General features: G+C 34.0%; 1 protein-coding gene across 1 annotated transcript in view; it reads right to left on the reverse strand.

Moving 5' to 3' along the window:
* Window positions 1-22,993, reverse strand: part of LOC148942707 (leucine-rich repeat-containing protein 49-like) — a 62,891-nt gene that overhangs the window by 26,135 nt on the left and 13,763 nt on the right. The window contains exon 3 of the mRNA XM_089102336.1: window positions 20,720-20,938. Within this exon, the coding sequence (XP_088958462.1) occupies window positions 20,720-20,938 (219 nt within the window). The remainder of the gene's footprint in view (window positions 1-20,719; window positions 20,939-22,993) is intronic.

The raw sequence follows: 22,993 nt of genomic DNA on the forward strand, positions 1-22,993 counted from the left end.
AGAAAAGTTCAAGTTATCATCTGAATTTTAATAAATATAACACTTCAATTATAATTTATCCAGATAAAATAAAAATATTACCCTACTAATTGAATATAAATTCTATTTTATGTGTGATCTTTGGTAAAGTTCAGAAGAGAACTTGAACTTTTCTTCACTATGTCGAGAAAATTTTATTGAACTAGAACTTTTTATCTTCCGTGAAAATATTCACAAGTATGGTATTACTTTTTCTATCTTCCACGGATAAATTTAGAATTGAACTTTAAATTTCTTTATTTTCTTGTAAAACATATAGGTGAAGTGGAAGATATTTCTTTTCGCTGTAGATATTAGGATTGAATTATGTAATTTATTAAAATTCAGATGAGAACTTGAACTTCTCTTCACTTCGTTGAGTAAATTTTAAGTTGAACTAGAACTTTTTATCTCCCGGTCAAATATTCATAAGTATAGTATTACTTTTTCTATCTTCCACTGAAAAAATTAGACTTGAACTTTAAATTTCTTTATGTCATTGTGAAATAGAGAACTTAAGTGGAAGATTGTTTTTTTTTCTGTAGAACGTGGAATTGAATTGTTTTATTTAGTAAAATTCAGAAGAGAAATTGACCTTTTCTTCACTTCGTTGAGTATATTTTAAATTGAACTGAAACTTTTTATCTTCCATGAAAATATTCACAAGTATGGTATTACTTTTTCTATCTTCCACCAAAAATTAGAATTGAACTTTAAATTTCTTTATGTCTATGTGAAATAATGAACTGAATTTTAAGATTCTTAGGGTATCTTGTTATGTTATACTTTTATTGTGTTCTTTGGTAAAGTACATAATAGAACATGAACTTTTTTTCAACTATTATAGAAAATTTAAAATTGAAGTACAACTTTTCATCTTCTATAAAATTATTAACATGTATAGTATTACTTTTTGTATCTTCCACCGAAAAAATTATAAATGAACTTTAAATTTCTTTATGTCATTGTGAAATAAAGAAATTAAGTGGAAGATTTTTATTTTATTTGGTTAAATTAGAATTGAATTGTGTTCTTTAGTAAAATTCAGAAGAGAACTTGAACTTTTCTTCACCTCGTTGAGGAAATTTTAAATTGAACTAGAACGTATTATCTTCCATGAAAATATTTACAAGTATGGTATTACTTTTTGCATCTTCCTCCGAAAAATTTAGAATAGAACTCGAAGTTTCTTTTCGTCATCGTGAAATAAAGGGTTTAATTGGAAGATTTGTTTTTCTTTGGTGAAATTAGAAGTGATTTGTGTTCTGTAGTAAAATTCAGTGGAGAACTTGAAATTTTCTTCACTTCGTTGAGGAAATTGTAAATTGAACTACAATTTTTTATCTTCCTTGAAAATATTCACAAGTATGGTATTACTTTTTACAACTTCCACCTGCAAATTTAGAATTGAACTTTAAATTTCTTTATGTCTTTGTGAAATTAAGAACTTAAGTGGAAGATTTTTGTTTTCTCTGGAGAAAATTAGCATTGAAGTGTGTTCTTTGGTAAAGTTCAGAAGAGAACTTGAACTTTTCTTCACTTCGTTGAGAAAATTTTAAATTGGGCAAGAACTTTTCATCTTCCATGAAAATATTCACAAGTTTGGTATTATTTTTTCTATCTAACACCTAAAAATTATAATTTAACTTTATATTTATTTAAGTCTTTGTTAATTAAATAAATTAAGTGTAGTATTTTTGTTTGCTATGGAGAAATTAGAATTGGAGCGTGTTTCTTTGGTAAAATTCAGAATGGATCATAAACTTTTCTTCACTTTGTTGAGAAAATTTGGAACATTATTTAAAATTTTTTCATCCCCTTGAGAAAAATCTGAACCGAAGTGGAAAATTTTTATATTATTTGGAAAAATAGAATTGATTAAAAACTAATTTCTTTTTCATTGAGAAAGGGGTGGAAAATATAAGTACTTCAAGTTGCAAAATGGGTTTATGAGGGTGATTAGGAAAGTAACTTGCTCTGAAATGGTCTTTGAAATGTATTTCTTGGTTTTGATGAAGCCAAATTTGTGTAATGTATAGCTTTGGGTGTAATTGATAAGTACTTCAAGTAACAAAATGAGCATAGGAGGGACATTAAGAAATTAACTTGCTCTGAAAGTGTTTTTGAAAAGTATTTCTTGGTGTTGAGGTAACCAAAAAGGTGTAAAGTATAGTTTCGGGTGAAAAAGATAAGTACTTCAAGTTTGAAAATGTGCTTAGGAGGGACATTAAGGAAGTATATTTCTTTGAAATGGTATTTGAATATTATTTCCTAGTGTTGAAGTAACCAAAAAGGTGTAAAGTATAGTTTTGTGTGAAAAAGATAAGTCCTTCAAGTTGGTAATTGGGTTTAGGAGTGAGATTAAGACTGTAACTAGATCTGAAATTGTCTTTGAAATGTATTTCTTGGTGTTGAGGTATACAAAATGCTGTAAAGTATAATTGGGGGTGAAAAAGATAAGTACTTCAAGTGGCAAAATGGGTTTAGGAGGGCCATTAAGAAAGTAACTTGCTCTGAAATGGTCATTCAAAAGTACTTCTTGGTTTAGAGGTGTCCAAATAGCTGTAAAGTATAGTTGGGGTGAAAAAGATAAGTACTTTAAGTTGGAAAATGGGTTTAGTAGTAACATTAAGAAAGTTACTTGCTCTGAAATGGTCCTTGAAAAGTATTTCTTGGTTTTGAGGTATCCAAAAAGATGTAAAGTATAGATGCGGTCGAACATGATAAGTACTTCAAATTGCAAAATGGGTTTAGAAGGGACATTATGAAGGAAACCTGCTCTGAAATGGTCATTGAAATGTATTTCTTGGTGTTGAGGTATCCAAAAAGCTGTACAGTATAGTTGAGGGTGAAAAAGATAAGTACTTCAAGTTGGAAAATGGGTTTAGGAGTGACGTTAAGAAAGTAACTCGATCTGAAATGTTCTTTGAAAATTATTTCTTGTTGCTGAGGTATCCCAAAAGCTGTAAAGTATAGTTGTGAGTCAAATTGGTAAGTGCTTCAAGTTGGAAAATGGGTTTAGGAGGGAAATTAAGAAAGTAACTTACTCTAAAATGGTCTTTTAAATGTATTTCTTGATGTTGAGGTATCCAAAAAAGAAGTAGAGTATATTTCAGTGTAAATAGTATAAGTACTTCAAGTGTGAAAATGGGCTTAGGAGGGTCATTAAGAAAGTAACTTGGTCTGAAAGGGTCTTTGAAATGTATTTGTTTGTGTTGAGGTATCCAAACAGATGTACAGTATTGTTGTGAACGAAAAATATAAGTACTTCAAGTTGCAAAATGGTTTTAGGAGTGACATTAATTAATTAACTTTCTCCTATTTTAACCTTTAATTATATTTATTTGTTGTTGTGTATAATAATTAGTCAAGTCTAGATACGGTTGTACATTATCAATACCTCAAGGTGGATAAATGGTGTAGGAGGGCCATCAAGAAAGTAAAATATTCTGAAGTTGTTCTGAGAAGTGGATCTGGAAAATAGGTTCTGGAACTTGTTCTGAAAAGATATAATAAAGCCATAAAAAAAGTATTTAAAAAAGGGAGCGGGGACTCTTGGGGGGCTCGGGGGTGTTGTTGGGAGTAGCCGGGGGCGGGGTAAGATGGGGGTAGCCGTGGCTGATATGGGAGATCTTTGATGCACAGTGGCGGACAGGTCTGGGTCTTAGGAGGGTGTTTGGGGGACCCGGATAGATGGATGCCCTTCTGTCATTGACCGTTTTAGCGTGTAGTTTACTTTTTTTTTGCGGCGCATCCCTGCGGCGCATCCTGCGGCGCTTTCCCGTAGTGCCTCCCTGTGGTGAATCCTGCTGTACTGTTCTGACCCGCGGCGCATCCCTGTGGCACATCCTGCGGTGGTGTCCTGACCCACGGCACATCCCGGCCGCGCTTCTCTGGTCCAGGGGGCCTTTGGGGGCCGGGGGGGCCTTTGAGGCACCGTGTTGGCCGTTGGGGCACAGCGTGGGTCTTTGAGGGTCGGGGCGGGCCGTTGGGGACCGGTGGAGGGCCTTTGGGACCCCGTTGGTCCTTTGGGAGCTCGATGGGCCTTTGGGGGGCCCGGGGATGGTCTTTGGGGGTCTGGGGGGGCCTGTGGGGGCGCCGGGGCTCCTTGGGGAGCGGGGGGGGGCTGGGCGGCCCGGGGGCTTCCTTCGGGGTTCGGGTAGGAGGATTGGAACCCTTTGGGGTTGGGTTAGAGGACCTCACAACACTGTTCAAATGAAACTTGTGTATTATAATGACCACAGAGTTTCACCATTAAATTCTCTTCTAAAATCTCTTCAAAAATCTTCTTTTAAAATGTCTCTATCTGTTTCGCCGAAATAGTTCCATAACCTGTCTAAAACGGTTTCGCCCAAATAATCCCTAAACGTAAATTCAGCGTGTTCCTTTGTTATTGGCATCTCTGCGCTAATGCATTTCAAATTAATAAGAAACCTTTTCGCGCGCTAAAACAATTCATCGCTAAGATGCTTCTTGCCTAATTGTTTCCATGGCCTTTGGTTATTAATATCCTTTGGAGTTCGACCAGTAGAACTGTTCCCGAGGCAAAGACATTAATGATTTGGATCTATTCCTGGAGAAATGTTTCTAGGCGAAAATTTTTAAAGTCTGACAGATGATGTCATTGATTGATTGATCTGTCAAGAAAGGGGAAATTAATTTGATGTTTCTAAGGGGAATTATTGATTCACGATAGGTTTCTGCAAAAATATAAAAGTAATTTCTGTGTGTTCCTTTTGTTTGGCATCTCTGCGCTAACGCATTTCAAATTTCTAGGAAACCCTTTCCTACGTTAATCTCTTCATCTCATAAATTTTCCTAGCTAAACTATTAGGGTTTCGTTAGAATATCAATTTTCTCTCCGACTTAAAGCTCCGTGAAGCCGTATTTAAAAATAGAATTTCTATCTCTTTAGACTCCCGCATAATTCCAAGATAACAAGTGATGTCAATTATAATTCCTGACACTAAAGATCAATGAAGCCCTATTTAAAAATAGAATATTAATTTTTCTCACTGACCTAAAGAACGTTTATCCCTCAGACCTAAGATTAAAGAAGCCTTAATGTTTCTTAATTCTCCCCTTCGTGAATCAATAATTTCCCCTAGCGATTATGTAAATCAAGTTCACATGTGCTACTCGTGACAGGACCGCAGGGCGTATTGTTTTCCATGTGTGAAAGTTCCTTTTTTCCCAAGTGATAAAATTAATGTTTTTTCATTATAAGTGATAAAACCATAAACCACGTGGTCCTGTCACCCTGTTTTTCAAATTCTCACTGACAAAAACCATAAAACATCCATAATTTGATGTTGACATCCGAGAAAAACATCAAATAAATCGAACAACACACATAACCATCCATGAAAACAACCATAACTGTGAGAAAATTCATGTTTTTCCAAGTGAGAAAATTCCTGTTTTTTCATTCTCACTGAGAAAACCATATAACCGACATGAATTGCTGTTGACATCCATAACTGTGACATAGTTCCTGTTTTTCCAAGTGAGAAAATTCCTGTTTTTCAAATTCTCACTGAGAAAACCATAAAACAGACATGAATTGCTGATGACATCCATAAATGTGACAAAGTTCCTGTTTTTCAAATTCTCACTGACAAAAACCATAAAACATCCATAATTTGATGTTGACATCCGAGAAAAACATAAAATAAATCGAACAACACACATATCCATCCATGAAAACAACCATAAATGTGACAAAATTCATGTTTTTCCAAGTGAGAAAATTCCTGTTTTTTCATTCTCACTGAGAAAACCATAAACCACGTGGTACTGTCACGAGTACTAGGGTCCTCTCTACTAATATCAACCTCCCCCTCGTTGGTGCGCAAACTTCAGAAGATGATCATTCGATTGAAAATTGAGAGTTCTAGTCTCTTTTTGTTAAGTCGAAAGTGATTGGAGGCCATCCAGCCCCTAGCCTAGAATTATTTATGAAGTCAGTTCCTTTTTTCATCCCTTAGAACGTCTGATCGACATTTTGAGGTACCTATTTTTTAGTATCTTTCTGACTGCTCACGGCACGGAGGGGGATTTGCAGGGAGATTGAATTTTCACAGAGGGGCAGGAGGAATGCTTTAAAGTTTGACTGTTTTCCAAATCATGCCGGAAATCATCTCTTCGTTCCAAAAATCTTTCCACTCCTCTAGAAAATAGCTCTCACAGAAAATTCAACATTAGAGAATATCCCCAGCTTGAATTCCCCCTCCTCCACGAAAAACTCTTTAAGATAATTCCAACCCCGCTGAAAATTTCAAAAAGAAATTGCTTTTACATTTAATTTCCAATACTTTTTACAAATTAGGCCTGAAAATATCTCCCCTTCCCCTTCGTGGAACATTATCCCTGCCAAAAAATAATAATTCCAAAATGAGATTTCTAAAATCATCTAAAACAGAGTAAATGATTCTTAATCAGAACAAAATTTAATATATTGCGAAGGATCATTTTTTGTTATGATTACAATGGTTTCAACTTTCTGAAGCATAATTAATCTAGTCCATAAAATTATCACAGACAGAATGTATAGCAAGAATGTGTAGAAAAATATTTAGAGCAAATAGTGTCACCCTTTTGAGAATGTTCAGGAAAGTGTTAAACTAAATCAAAACTGAGGCACTAAGTTTGAATTTTAATAGAACGATGAGGGGAAGGGTGATCAATTGAATAAGGGCGTGATAATGGGGATGTTAAAAGTGTCTTGAAAGGTCTTGGAGAGAACTAATAAAATTAAACTGAATATTTAATATCTAAATATACTGATCGCAGAAAACTCATCAGTTCAAGGTTTTATTTCACTGTAATTTTTAGTTTTATTGTCAATGTTATGATAAGCACAAAAGAAAATATTTGTAATGTAATTTGTTTTCAGTAAAGCGCCAATGACGCACTGACTTTACACTTCTACAGTTAGAGAAGAGGGCAGTAGCCAAACTCTTGTTGGTTGTGATTTTCTTTCGTTGTAACCTTTGTTTGCATATTCAATTTACGTTATACTCGTTTTGAAATTTATTTATTTATTTATGTTAGTGCCCGCTGTATTTTTGATTGCTATGATTTTTTATTTAATTTCTGTTCGTTTTTGGTTTCATTTATTCTCTAATAATAATTTGTGGTCGTTTTGGGTTTTAATTATTATAGGGATTTAGTTATACTGATCTTGAGTTTAATGTGGCTTTTACTTTTCTTTGAAAAATTTCTTTTTCAGATTTTTTTTTTAATTAATTACGCCAAAAAGGAATCCAAATTTATAGCTCTTGTCTGTTCTTACACCCTGTAAAATTTTCAGATGTGGAGAGGCTTGACAACTGCAATCTAAATTCACCCTTAAATTCAATCTCTCGATTAATTCAACTTTATCTCTTTTTATTCTCAAAATCTAAGAATTGTCCCATTATTCCGACGAAGACTGTCAATTTATTTATTTCTCTCTAATATTTCCACTAAGTCACTGTCAGTAGTGTTTATTTCCTGGTAAAGGCAGTTTGCGTGGCACGGTACCACCAGTGCCACTACTGATGGTACTAGGGTATTATAACACAGCTGTGACAGACCAAGGGTTCTGTAAGCTCTTACTTCACTAATTTCCGAAGTGTGTAAATATGCCCAGTAGGGATATGAGTAGTGGGGGCTTACTACTTTCAAGCACGCCAATATCAGATTGTTTCAAGAATGCCCATAGCAGATTAACAAAGGGAAATTAACTTATGATTGTTGGTTATTATTGCTGGTTCTGGTTGTTGGTTTCGGATATTGTTGTTGGTTATGTTTGTTGGTTGTTGATTATGTTTGTTGGTTATGTTGGTTATCTTTGTTGGTTGTTGGTTATGTTTTTTGGTTATGATTGTTGGTTGTTGATTTTTGGTTTTTGATATGATTTTTGGTTTTATTTGTTGGTTATGTTGGTTGGTTGATGGTTATGTTTGTTGGTTATGTTTGTTTTTTTGGATAAAGTTGTTGGACATGTTTGTTGGTTATGTTTGATGGTTTTGGATATGGCTGTTGGTTATGTTTGTTGGTTGTTGGCCACATTTGTTGATGGTTATGTTGTTGTTAGTTGGTTGTTGGCTATTTTTGTTGGTTATGTTTGTTGGTTTGGATATATTTGATAATAAATGGAGTAACTAGCCCATGCTACCCCTGTTTCTATTTCCTCATGATATTTTTCTATTAAATACTTAGACGGGCATTATGGAACATAATGCCTGTTCAATATTTCCCCTTGGTAGCCACCAATTTTTAGCAAATTGGATAAGTGGAGCTACCAGCCCCTCAAGCCGTCACACCTGTGACGACTTGAGGGGCTGGTGAGGGGCTTTTACTATTAAAGGGAACACAGTTGGAAAGACTCCCATGACACACCCCTCTTGACTCCAATGACGGCAAAAGACCACCCTGTTTTAAACGGACAGGTTTAATATGCTTGACGCAATTTAATGTAAGCTTACGACAGGAACCAAAGGGGGAGTCCAGCTTATAACGTAACTACAGCATACCCATTATGTGATGACAGTGCAACCATCACTGTCACGTAATACTTTTTAGCATTTTCATTTTTTGCCCGAAATGTTCAAAGCAGTTTTTTCTTTAACTTAATGGCGGACACACTTTATGTAAGGCCAGCACATCTTACGCAATGTCGGCATACATCACTGTTAGATAATATCCTTTTTGACATATTATTTTTCGCTCAAAACGTTCTTTCTTTGGTTGTTTTTTTTTTCTTTAGGTCCTTGACCACACCAGGACTCGAAAGGTCATTCCCATCCAACGGATTTTTGCCTTAACTGAGAGGACTGACCTGTTATCATCTACATTTTGTCCTAGTCATTATATTCTAAAATTAACCTATTGCATGACACCTGAGATTCCCAGTTTTTCGCAAACACAAGAACGACGTGTTACTGTCAAAATTTGACACGCTCTTGAGGACAATTTGGCACGAAGACGGGGAAACATTTATTTTCAAAGACAATAACTATCAAGGTATTTTTAGTAATAAAAGACTAAGGGGTGTTTAAATTGTGTAAACTCTTTTCTAGTCCTAAGCAATAAATCTTAAGAACACAGACTTTGTAAATAAAAGTTGTATTATTTCAGACAAATTTACAAACCATATTAAAAACACAAGAACAGCAATTAAAAAACATGACAAACAAAAGATAAAGGGTGAAAAAAGGCTTGTCGTAATATGTGCAAAAGATTCATATATTAGAGAAAGGTGATAGGGTCCAAGCAACTAGTTTTAGAGGAGGGGGCTTGATATTAGATGCAAAATTTTTACATTATTGAGGTTTTGATCGAGAGTCCTTAACGGAAAATACAGCGTTTTCGAGACAGGACTATGCGAATGGAAAAAAGCGTGAAAAGGCTTACAAAGGTATAAAATATTAACAATAAAACACATAAATTAAAGGAGGATGAGAGGAGAGGGGTCCAAGCCAGTAATTCCAGAGGAGGGATGACTTGATAACAGAATTAAATTTATGCTATGTTAAGAGTTTTTTTTTACGAAATGCATCTTTTCTTAGACAGAGATGTTAGATTTCAGTCCCCCTCTACCGAAAAAAAACCATTTAGCACTTTACACCTTATCTTTAATCTCTAGGGTGTACTAGTCCATGGCAATGCATGCCACCCTGGCAAACTATGGATAGCATACAGTACCCTCTGGCATTATCGTTATTCCAAGGGCATTTATAGATATTTTCATAATAAAAATTATGCCTTTAAATCCCGTGATTCGAGTTTTTCAACCCAAGCCCATGTTTATAACCGTGCAACTGAGCCCGTTTAACTGAACCATCGTTCAACAGAATCCCCGATTTTCACATAACCTCGTTTTGCCTCAGTCCTCATGTAACCCAAGGGGTATTTTTTCAGGTAAAATATCAAAACGCGCAAAGAGGAAATTCAGTTTCGAGAAATTATTGTTCCCAAAGCAAATATGAAATTAAGAAAACTCTGAAAATACAGTGTTTTCGAGAAAAGACTATGCAACGGAAAAAACCCCAAAAAGACGCGTGAATAGAAGAAAGGTATGGGACCTAGCAGGCAATTCTAGGGAGGGAGGAGTGATATTAGAGATTTATTTAAAGCGTAAAGAAGCACCTTTGAAGGACTTTTAATGAGAATATCCATTTCTTTGGGCAGTTGTTAGATTTTCACACCCCGACCCCCACCTGCATTGGAAAAATTCTTTAACGCCTCCATCTTAACTTTTCAGCTGTAGAACATGATAATCCAAGATATTCACACTACAATGACATTATGACTTGAAGCCCAAATGACATCACGTCATCATTCCTAAGACATCTTTCAGTCTTTTCATAATAAAAACTATGCATTCAAATCCCGTGATTCAAGTTTTTGCAACCCAAGCCCATCATAATACCCCACAAAACACTCCACGCCACCATGTCATTACATCCCCCCTCTATCATCCACATAGGCACCCACCCTCATCATCTCTTCATTTCAGCCCTTTCTCACCGAAAAAAGCTAGTGAATCTCATTAAACATTATTTTTGGCTTGAACACCGAGAATTCGCCCATTTCTTTCCCATTTCATTTCTTTCAGGCATTTCTTGTTAAAAATTATGCTTTAAATCCCGTGATTCAAGTTTTCACAAGTCAAGCCTATGTTTATAACCGTACAACTGAGCCCGTTTAACTGAACCCTAATTCAACAAAACCCCCGATTTTTGCATAACCTCCTTTTGTCTCAACCCTCACGCAGCCCAGGGGGGCAGCTGATTTGCTGATATTTTTCAGCAAAAATATCAAAATGCGCAAAGGGGAAATTCTATTTCGAAAAAAAAACCATCCCTGGCAGGCTACCCGGGATTCCAGGTGTTCTAGTATTTCTTCAGTACTGGCAAGACTCCTGACCATTTTTGGCACATTTTTTTTTTGGAAGATTCCAAGGATTTCCGTGACCAGGTCTAATATTGATGACGCCATCGTATGTCACAAGCTAGACTCCAGGAGCCCACGGTGAATCCCCGAGCACGGCACACACGTAGGAGCAGTGTAATAACGGTCCACATCTTACTCAGTGACACTTAATGGGATAGGTTGTAAGATACGTGCGTCATCTTGCGACAAGAGTAGGTATCCAGACCGTTAAAAAGTGTACTTATAAGCCAGAGTGGAATGGCACTGCGATACTGTTTTTACACACATCTGAGGGCAATTTTGACAAAGTATATGCTAGCACTTGAGGATTTTTTAAACAATTATTTACCATATTTTAGGATTTTGCCTCAGCATATTGGAAGCGCCAGGAAGTAGAGTCGAAATTGCTTATAAATTACAAATATACTTGAAAGAACCGTTAAACAAGACTCTGAAGTTGGAGTTTTACGGCTGTCCCTCCTAGCAATCATTTTCAGAAGACGGACTGATATAAATGTAATTTATTGCTAAATTTCATTAGTGCATGTTACCTGATTTCTACAGTTTGTTCTTGATTTTTGTTTTATGAATTTCTCAGCCGTTCTTTGTTTTTCTTAAGATTTCAGAGGTTGACCATGATTTCTACGCTTTGCCCTTGATTTTTACGGTGGTCTTGATTTTGATTTCTAGGGTTACCTCTGATTTCTACAGTTTTCTCTTGATTTTAATGAATTTGTCAGGGTCCCATTGTTTTGGTAATGACTGTTTAAAGGTTTAACATGATTTTTACACGTTGATCATGATTTCAATGGTATGGTCTTGATTTCTATAGTTCGTTCCGGAGTTCTAGGGTTGACTCTGTCTGGTAGATAAGCACTTTTTTATTTTTTTTGGAATACACTGCCTTTCTTGGCTTTAATATTTCATAGAGATAAGGCATGATAAAAGGTAAAAGAAGACTAAAACTTATATTCTATACATGAGTCGACTTTCTCTCTTCATGCTTTGTAAGAACATCAGGGATTATGTTTTTTTTTTGCTGGAACACCAGCCTTTCTTGGATTTAATGTTTCTTGACAATAAGCCATAATCACATTTTGTTGAGGTAAATGAAGACTTATATTCTTTAAACGAGCTCTTTTCTCCTAGAACTGGCATGTTTTTCTTAACACTAACAAATTTTTTCATCGAATTAATAACTTTTTTCCTTAATACTAACAAACATTTACTTAAAGCTATCAAATTTCTCTTGGAAGTAACAGGTTTTTTCTTAATAGTAACAATTTTTTTCTAATAGTACCAAGTTTTCCGTCAAAGATAAGAAATTTCTTTTAGAAGTAACAATTTTTTGTCTATGATAACAAGTTGTTTATTAGAAGTAGCAAGTTTTTCTTAAAACTAGCAAATATTCTCTTCGAAGTAACACTTTTTTCCTTAATACTAATAAACATTTACTTAAAACAATCAAATTTCTCTTGAAAGTAACTACTTTTTTATTAATAGTAACAAATTTTTTCTATTAGCACCAAGTTTTCCGTCAAAGATAACAAATTTCATTTACAAGTAACAATTTTTGTTTATGATAACAAGTTTTCTATCAGAAGTAGCAAGTTTTTCTTAACACTAACAAATGTTCTCTTCGAGGTAACAACTTTTCCCCTTAATAATAACGAATTTTTACACTATCAAATTTCTCTTGTAAGTATAAGGTTTTTTCTCAATAGTAACAATTTTTTATAATAGAAACAAGTATTCCGTCAAAGATAACAAATTTCGCTTAGAAGTAAAAATTTTTGTTTATGATAACAAGTTTTCTGTTAGAAGAAGCAAATTTTCCTTAATACTAACAAATTTTCTCTTCGAAATAACAACTTTTTTTATTAATACTAACAGGAAGTAAAACGTTTTTTCTTACTAGAAACATTTTTTGCTAGTAGCAGAAAGTTTTCCGTCAAAGACAACAAATATCTCTTAGAAGTAAAATTTTTTTGTCTATGATAACAAGTTTTCTGTTATAAGTAACAAGTTTTTCTTAACACTAAAAAATTTTCTCATAAAAGTAACTACTTTTTCCATTAATTCTAACAAACATTTACTTAATGTTATAAATGTCTTTTAGAAGTAACAGCTTGTTCTTAATAGTAACATTTTTATTTCTAATAGCAGCAAGTTTTTGTCAAAGATAACAAATTTCTCTTAGAACTAACAATTTTTTGTTTATTATAACAAGTTTTCTGTCAGATGTACCAAATTTTTCTTAACACTAACAAATTTTCTGTTCGAAGTAACAACTTTTTCCTTAATACTAACAGGCTTTTACTTAAAACTATCATATTTCTCTTGAAAGCAACAGGTTTTTCTTAATAGTAACAAATTGTTTCTAATAGAAGCAAATTTTCAGTCAAAGATAACAAATTTCTCTTAGAAGTAAAAATTTTTGTTTATGATAACAAGTTTTCTGTTAGAAGTAGCAAGTTTTCCTTAACAGTAACAAATTTTCCCTTCGAAGACACAACTTTTTTCCCTAATACTTACAGGAATTAATGGATTTCTTATTAATAGTTAGAATTTTTCTAATAGCAGCAAGTTTTCCGTCAAAGATAACAAATTTCTCTTAGAACTAACAATTTTTTGTTTATTATAACATGTTTTCTGTCAGATGTACCAAATTTTTCTTAACACTAACAAATTTTCTGTTCGAAGTAACAACTTTTTCCTTAATACTAACAGGCTTTTACTTAAAACTATCAAATTTATCTTGAAAGTAGCAGGTTTTTCTTAATAGTAACAAATTGTTTCTAATAGCAGCAAGTTTTGAGTCAAAGATAACAAATTTCTTTTAGAAGTAAAATTTTTTTGTTCATGATAACAAGTTTTCTGTTAGAAGTAGCAAATTTTTTCTTAACACTAACAGATTTTCTCTTGGAAGTAACAACGTTTTTCTCTTAATACTAACAAATCTTCTCTTAGAAATAACAACTTTTTTCCTTAATAATAACAAACATTTACTTACACAATCAAATGTGTCTTGGAGGTATCAGGTTTTCCCTTAATAGTAACAATTTTTTCTAATAGCAGCAAGTCTTCCGGCAAAGATAACAAATTTACCTTAGAAATAAAAATTTGTTTGGTTATGATATTAAGTTTTCTGTCAGAAGTAGCCAGTTTTTCTTAACTCTAACAAATTTTCTCTTCGAAGTTTCAATTTCTTCTTAATTCTCACAAACTTTTACTTAAAATAATCAAATTTCTCTTGGAAGTAATAGTTTTTTCTTAATAGTAACAAATTTTTTCTAATAGCACCAAGTTTGCCGTCAAAGATAAGAAGTAAAAAATTTTGTTTATGATAACAAGTTTTCTGTTAGAAGTAGCAAGTTTTTCTTATTACTAACAAATTTTCTATTCGATATATTGTCTGCTAGAAAACTTATTTACTACATTAACTTAAATACGTTTAAGTTAAGTTCATTTAATTTAGGTTATCATGAGCGGTCATTTTGAATTTTCTTCTCTTTCTTCGAAGAGACAATTTGTTAGGGTTAAGAAAAACTTACTACATCTGACAGAACACTTGTTATCTTAAACAAAAAATAGTTACTTCTAAGAGAAATTTGTTATCTTTGACAGAAAACTTGCTGCTATTAAAAAAAATTGTTACTGTTTAGAAAAAACTGTTACTTCAAAAAGACATTTGATAGTATTAAATAAACTTTTGTTAGTATTGAGAGGAAATGTTGTTATTTCGATGAAAAAGTTTGTTAATATTAAGAAAAACTTCCTACTTATAACAGAAAAATTGTTATCATAAACAAAAAATTTTTACTTCTAACAGAAATATCTTATCTTTGACGTTAAACTTGCATTTATTATAAAATTTTTTTTTTACTATTATGAAAAAACCTCCAACTACCAAGAGAAATTTTATAATATTAAGTAAAAGTTTGTTAGTATTAAGGAAAAGAATGTTACTTCAAAGAGAAAATTTGCTAGTGCTAAGAAAAATTTGCTACCTCTAACCGAAAGCTTGTTATCATAAACAAAAATTTTTACATCTAAGGGAAATGTGTTATCTTTGACGGAAAAATTGCTGCAATTAGAAAAAATTTCTTACTATTAAGAAAAAATTGTTACTTCCAATGGAAATTTGATGATATTAAGAAAAACTTTGTTAGTATTAAGGAAAAAATGCTTACTTCGAAGAGAAAAATTTGTTAGTGTTAAGAAAAACTTGCTACTTCTAGCAGAAAACTTGATATCATAAACAAAAAATTGTTACTTCTAAGAGAAATTTGTTACCATTGACGGAAAACTTGCTATTAGTAAAAATGTATTACTAGTAAGAAAAAACTGTTACTTCCAAGAGATATTTGATAGTTTTAATTAAATGTTAGGTATTATTTAAGAAAAAAGTTTTTACTTCGAAGAGAAAGTTTATTAGAGTTAAGAAAAACTTGATACTTCTAACAAAAAACTTGTTATCATAGACGAAAAAATTGTCACTTCTAAGAGAAATTTGTTATTTTTGACGGAAAACTTGGTGCTCTTAGAAAAAATTTGTTACTATTACAAAAAAAACTGTTACTCCCAAGAGAAATTTGCTAGTGTTAAGTAAAAATTTATTAGTGGTAAAAAAGGTTGTTACTTCGATGATAAAATATGTTAGTGTTAAGAAAAAACCTGTTACTTGCAAGATAAATTTGACAGTGTTAACTAAAAGTTTGTTATTAATAAGGAAAAAAGTTGTTACCTCGAAAAGAAATTTTGTTAGTGTTAAGAAAAACTTGCTACTTCTGACAGAAAACTGGTTATCATAAACAAAAAATTGTTATTTCTACGAATTTTTTTTATATTTGACGGAAAACTTCCTGATATCAGAAAAAATTGTTAATATTAAGAAAATCATGTTACTTCCAAGAGATATTTGATAGTTTTAAGTAAATGTTTGTTAGTAGAAAGGAGAAAGTTGTTTTTTGAAGCGAAATGAAAAACTTGCCAGTTCTAGCAGAAAACAGCTCGTTTAAAGAATGTAAGTTTTAGTGGTCATTTACCTCCACAAAACATGATTATTGCTTATTGTCAAAAAATATTAAACCCAAGAAAGGCGGGTGTTCCAGAAAAAAAAATCATAATCCCTGATGTTCTTACAAAGCATGAAGAGAGAAAGGCGACTCATGCATAGAACATAAGTTTTAGTCTTCTTTTACCTCCGATTATGCCTTATCGCTGTAAAATATTAAGGCCAAGAAAGGCAGTGTATTTAAAAAAAATCATAAGGTGATTATCTACAAGACATCGCCAGCCCTAGAACTCTAGACCAAACCATAGAAACTAAGAGCTTATCATTAACAATGCATCCAAAGTATAAAATTTATTGTGGGTGTCTGAAAAATCCTTACCAAAACCAAGAGACCCTGAAATAACCATAAGAATAAAAAGCAAAGTGCAGAAATCAGCGGCAACCCTAGAAATCAAGACCACCATAGAAATCAAGGGCAAAGTGTAAAAATCATGGTCAACCTCTAGAATCATAACCAAAACAAAGAAAGTCTGACAAATTCATAAAACAAAATCAAGAGCAAACTGTAGAAATCAGCTAACATGCACTACTGAAATTTAGCACTAAATTAGCTCTAATACCAGTCTGTCCTCTGAAAATGATTGCTACGGGGGGGCAAGAGGTAAGGGCAGCCGTAAAACTCCAAATTCAGTCTTGGTTTAAAATTACTTTTAACTAGATTTGTAATTTATAGTACATTTCAACTCTAACTCCTGGTGTATTCCAATATACTGAGTCCTACTCCCAAAATATGGTAAATAATTGCTTAAATAATGCTCGAGTGCTAGCATATCGTTAGTCGAAATTGCCCTCAGATATGTGTGAAAACAGTATCGCAGTGCCATTCCACTTAGGCTCATAAGTATACTTTTTAACGGTTTGGGTACCTACTCTTCTCGCAAGATGACTCACTTATCTTGCAACCTCTCTCATTAGGTGTCTTTGCGTAAGATAAGCACCGTTATTATGCTACTCCCACGTTTGTGCCGTGCTCGGAGATTCCCCATGGGCTCCTGGAGTCTAGCTTGTGACATACGATGGCGTCATCCATATTAGATCTGGTCACGAAAATTCTGGGAATCTTGAAAAACAATGTGCTAAAAATGGGTAAGAATCTTGCCAATACTGAATAAATATTAGAAAACCTGGAATCCCGGGAAGCTTGCCAGGGGTAAGTGGGGACAATAATTTTTTGAAACAGAATTTTCCACTTGTGCGTTTTGATATTTTTGCTGAAAAAAATTTCCCCTGGGTTGCGTGAGGGCTGAGAAAAAAGGAGGTTAAGAAAAAAAATGGGGGGGTCTGTTGAGTGAGGGTTCAGTTAAACGGGCTCAGCTGCACGGTTATAAACATGGACTTGGCTTGCGAAAAGTTGAATCACGAGATTTAAAGGCATAGTTTTTTACAAGAAATGCCTGAAAGATGTCTTGCGGGGGATGGGGCTTTGTCAGAGGGTGTGCCACAGAGCAGTAATAATGTGCCATTTTGGGGTGAATTGCTTGGAGTATCACTCTCTAGCAAAAAAATGGGTGGTTTCTCGGTGTTCAAGTAAAAAACACTGTTTAATAAGATTCACTAGCTTTTTTCGGTGAGAAAAGGCTGAAAATGCTCTAGAGATGATGCGGGTTGGTGCCAGTGTGGATAATGGAGGGGTGGAGGGTGTAATCCCATGGTGATGTGGAGTTTTCTGTGAGGTATTATGATAGGCTTGGGTTGCAAAACTTGAATCACGGGAATTAAATGCATAATTTTTATTACGAAATGACTGAAAAATGTCTTAGGAATGATGACGTGATGTCAGGAGGGGGCTGTCAAGTACTGTCATTGTTGTGTGAATTGCTTGGAGTATCATGTTCTACAGCTTAAAAGTTAAGATAGAGGCGTTAAAGAATGTTTTCCATGGAGGAGGGGGGTGGGGGTCAAAAATCTAACAAGTACCCAAAGAAATGGTTTTTTTTTATTATTAAAAGTACTTCAAAGATACCTCTTAAAACGCTTTAAATCTATCTCTAATATAACTTCTCCTTCCCTAGAATTGTCTGCTAAGTCTCTTATCTTTCTTTTATTCATGCGTGTTTTCTTTCCATTACATAGTCTTGTCTCGAAAACACTGTATTTTCAGAGTATCCCTAATTGCATATTTGACTTGGGAACAACAATTTCTCGAAATAGAATTTCCCCTTTGCTAGTTTTGATATTTTTGCTGAAGAAATGCCCCCTGGGTTGCATAAAGGCTGAGACAAAAGGAGGTTATGCAAAAATCGGGGATTCTGTTGAACAAGGGTTCAGATAAACAGTCTCAGTTGCACGGTTATAAACATGGGCTTGGGTTGAAAAACTCGAATCACGGGATTTAAAGGCATAATTTTTATTATGAAAATATCTATAAATGCCCTTGGAATAACGATAATGCCAGAGGGTACTGTATGCTACCCATAGTTTGCCAGGGTGGCACGCACTTCCTAGGACTAGTACACTCCAGATCTTAAAGATAAGGTGTGAAGTGCTAAATAATTTTTTCGGTAGAGGGGGAGTGACATCTAACATCTCTGTCTAAGAAAAGATGCATTTCGTTAAAAAAAAGCTCTTAATATAGCATAAATTATCTTTAAGTTTTGTTACGTAAATTTTCGTTAAGGGCTCTCGGTCATAACCTCAATAATGTCTAAAAAATTTGCATCTGATATCAAGCCTACTCCTCTAGAACCAGTTCCTTGGACCCTATCACCTTTCTATAATAAATGAATCTTTTGCATATATTACAACAAGCCATTTTTCACCTTTTATTTTTTGTTTGTCGTGCTTTTAACTGTTTTTTTCTGTGTTTCAAATTTTGTTTGTAAATTTTTTTTTAAAGAAGTAAAAAGAAACAACTAAAGAAAGCAAAAAAATACGTTCAACGTTTCGAACGAAAAATAATATGCCAGAATGATGTATGCCGACGTTGCGTAAGATGCGCTGGTCTTACATAAAGTTTGTGCCGCCATTAAGTTAAACAAAGAAAAATGCTTTGAACATTTCAGGCGAAAAATGAAAATGCTAAAAAGTATTACGTGACAGTGATGGTTGCACCGTCATCCTATAATGTGTGTGCTGTCGTTACGTTATAAGGAAGTATTCCCCCTTGGGTTCCTGTCGCAAGGTTACATTAAATTCCGGCAAGCATATTGCACCTGTCGTTTGGAATAGGGTAAGTCGTATGACGTCATTGGAATCAAGAGGGGTTTGTCTTGGAAATCTTGCCAAATGTGTTCCCTTTAATAGAACTGGTGACCGCGTTGCACAGGTGTGACGGCTTTAGGGGCTGGTAGCTCCACTTATCTAATGTGCTAAAAAATGGTGGTTGCTAAGGGTAAATATTGAACATGTTTCATAATGCCCGTCTAAGGTTTTTAATAGAAAAACATCAAGGGGAAATAGAAACAGGGGGTGGCATTGGCTAGAAACTTCATTTATTATCAAACATATACAAACCAACAAACATAACCAACAAACAAAGCCAACAATTAACAACCAACAAAGAACAACATAACCATCAACAAACATGACCAACAACCAACAAACATAACAAACAGCCGTATCCAAAACCAAAAAACATAACCAACAAACACAACCAACAAACATAACCAACAAACATAACCAGCAAACATAACCAACAACCCAAACCAACAATCATATCCAAAACCAACAGTCATAACCAACAAACAAAACCAACAAACATAACCAATATAACTAACAGCCAATAAACATAACCAACAAACGCAACCAACAAGCATAACCAAGAACATAACCATCAACCAACAATCACATCCAACAACCAAAAACCATAACGAAAAAACATGAGCAACAAACATGAGCAGCAAACATAAGCAACAAACATAATCAACAACCAAAAACCAGCAACCAACAAACATAACCAGCAACCACAACCAAATCATAACTAAAAACCATATATTAATTTCCCTGTGTAAATCTGCTATGGCCGTGCTTGAAAGAATCTGGTATGGGCGTGCTTGAAAGTAGTAAGGCCCACTGTATGGGCCCACGGTATAACAAGCCCGTGACAATACTTTCCAAACCCTATCTTCCATCGGGAAAGATATCTCGAATAGCATAGGACCCTTTTCCTGCACCCAAACACTTCTTTCCAAAAAGAGTGTTCTTTTCCAAAAACACTATCTTTTTAGACTTTACCTCATTTGAAAAATGCTAAAACAAGCCTATGCAGAACGAAGTTTAAAATCATACTATTTCACATGTCAGGATAAAAAAAAAACGAACTAACGAACTCAAATCAAACAAAAAACTTCGCGATTTGCCTCCAAGGTGGTGAATGCGAACTCTGACCAAAGGCAATGAATAACCCTTTCAAATTGAAATATAAAATTTACCCTCAGCTTTTCAAGCTATTTTTGTTTCCTGTATGAGTTAACCGCAGCCTGCATTTTTCAGAGGGTAGATAATTATTGGATTCTTTAATGGTTGAAGTATTAAAATTAAAAAGAAATGAAATTAAGTTAACAAAAAGGTCATTTATCTGACACTCAGGGCCAAGGGCCCAAGCACAGGTTTCTAAATCCTTCCCCTTCGAAACATATCATGTTTTTGTATGTCACTAACGGAACACCTACGAAACCGGAAACTACTTTTAGAATTCGAATATTATAATGTTAGTTTAGGCTCACGCCTGGATGGAAATCTACACTTTTTTCAAGAAATACTTACAATTTTAACAGCTTGCAGATATTTTAGGTTCTGGCGAATAATACCCTTAGATGCCAAATCATCATCTTCATATGATACTGAATCAGAGAGATCACCTATACTTTCTAATGATGGAGTTCTGTTCAAGATATTCTTGCCAGTGTTCGGTAGTAGCATGCTTACAAGGTTATCTAGGCTTCCAAATTCCTTGTTAGCCTTTTCAATATCATTCGAAGAAATCTGAAAGAAACTAAATTTAAATTTAATAATTTTGAAATTGAACAGTTTCAAACATAAATTCTTATCTGAGAAAAGTATAAACCTTTCTTTAGTTTTAAATGTAGAACATGACATACTTATTTTAGAAACTCAGAGACTTCAATCCTAGCATAAGGAATTGCGGTGCCATAAAATACTTAATGATATGTATGAATAATGACTACTCATAGCGAAAACGTTAAAATGCTATACATCTATATAGTCCCTGCAAAAGAAAGAATTATCCATAGCTAAAATTAATTTGTCAAACTCGTCCTGAGAGAACTAAATCTAATTCTGACAATTTTCTTAACAAAACTCGATGTGATAGCAAATCCCATTAAAGTGAAAAAATGCTTTAAAAGGCAACCATCTCGATATCATTTATGCCATATCTATGGAAAAAAAAATTGAAAAAAATACAATTCATTTATAAAAACAAGTAAGCAAACAAAAAATGGCAATAAGAAAATAATAATAAAAATTAGTATATTACGAAAAAACCCTATCCCGAACCATTAACACTACCAATTCCTGAAAATGTATTTTTTTTTAACTATTCTTAAGTTGTGGTTCACTTTCTACTTAATGAACGAAACCTGGAAACGAATCTCGAACTGATTGGACCTATGTTTCTGGACACATCGCTCTTTCTCGTTGCGTTCCGTAGCTCAAATATAGCCACAATCATTGCTACAACTATATCAGTCTTATATCCATATTCTGCAGAACTCTCCTAACATTACAACTAAAATTATTCATACAAATGGAGCACCCATAATTTATATAAATGTTACTAAGAATTAGTTCAATAAAGGCAGAGTTTTGAAAGATAGAAAATGTTGAAAAAGATTTTGAACTCCAAGGTGTCTCACTAACTTGCAAGCAGTGATATCGCAGGGCGCTCTCAAATTAAGATTTCAATCTAGAATGAATCACCAATACCGAACCTCTTCAGTTTGTGTGAGTGATAGGCCACACAAAACAACACCAGGAAAATGGGAGAAAGCTAAAGAGAGAATTAGCTAACCAAATTTTGGAAACAAATATATACATCAAAATGATATGTACTTTATCCTGATTACAAATACTTAAAATTTATTAAGTTTAAAGGCATTCATCAACATTTCTTAGCACAATTAAAGTTAAATAGTGTCTGGTTCAAATCAGATTCCGGATGACTGTTAGCCCCTTAACAGAACTTTTAAGGTACTAGCAGCAAAAAACACGATTTTGTTTTTTACCTCATGGGCACGTGTTTATTTGTTACTTTATTGATGGTTATAGGGCAAGACAGAATTTCTAGAATTTTCAACTACGTTGAAGAAAATACCTATCTCAACATTTTAATTAGGTGTGTGAGGAAATGGTGGGCGTGAGAAAGGGCTTAGTTGCTCTCCAATCACTTTCGACTATTAAAAAGGGCACTAGCCCTTTCAGTTTCCAATCAAATGAGCTTTTTTCGAAGTTTCTACGACAACACTTTCTATAAAAACCTTGTATGCCCCCAGGGCTTAAATTACAACTTTTGTCCTGAGGGCTCTGAGCGGGTTATCCTCCTCAAAGACCTATTTTCCAGAACTTTTAACTACGTTAAACAAAATTGATATCTCAAAATTTTATTGTATGTGTTTGGGGAAATGGTGGGCATGAGGGGGGGGGGGGTATTTGCCCTCCAATCACTTTCGACCATTAAAAAGGCCACTATTCTTTTGAATTTCCAATCGAATGAGCCCTTTTTGAAGTTTCTACGAAAAAACTTTCTATAAGAACCTTATATGCCCCAAAGGTATAACTTATAACTTTTGTCCTGAGGGGTTTGGGGGGTTTGTCATCCTCAAAGATATAATCTCCAGAATTTTCAACTACGTTGAACAAAATGCCTATCTCAAAATTTTGATTGGATGTGTTTGGGGAAATGGTGGGCGTGAGAAGGGGGATATTTGCTCTCCAATCACTTTTGACTATTGAAAAGGACACTAGCCCTTTGAGTCTCCAACCAAATGAGCTTTTTTGAAGTTTCTACGAATACACTTT

The sequence above is a fragment of the Artemia sp. Qi Xiang Cuo genome, chromosome 16, assembly GCF_049724085.1.
Source record: "Artemia sp. Qi Xiang Cuo chromosome 16, ASM4972408v1, whole genome shotgun sequence".
NCBI lineage: Eukaryota > Metazoa > Arthropoda > Branchiopoda > Anostraca > Artemiidae > Artemia > Artemia sp. Qi Xiang Cuo.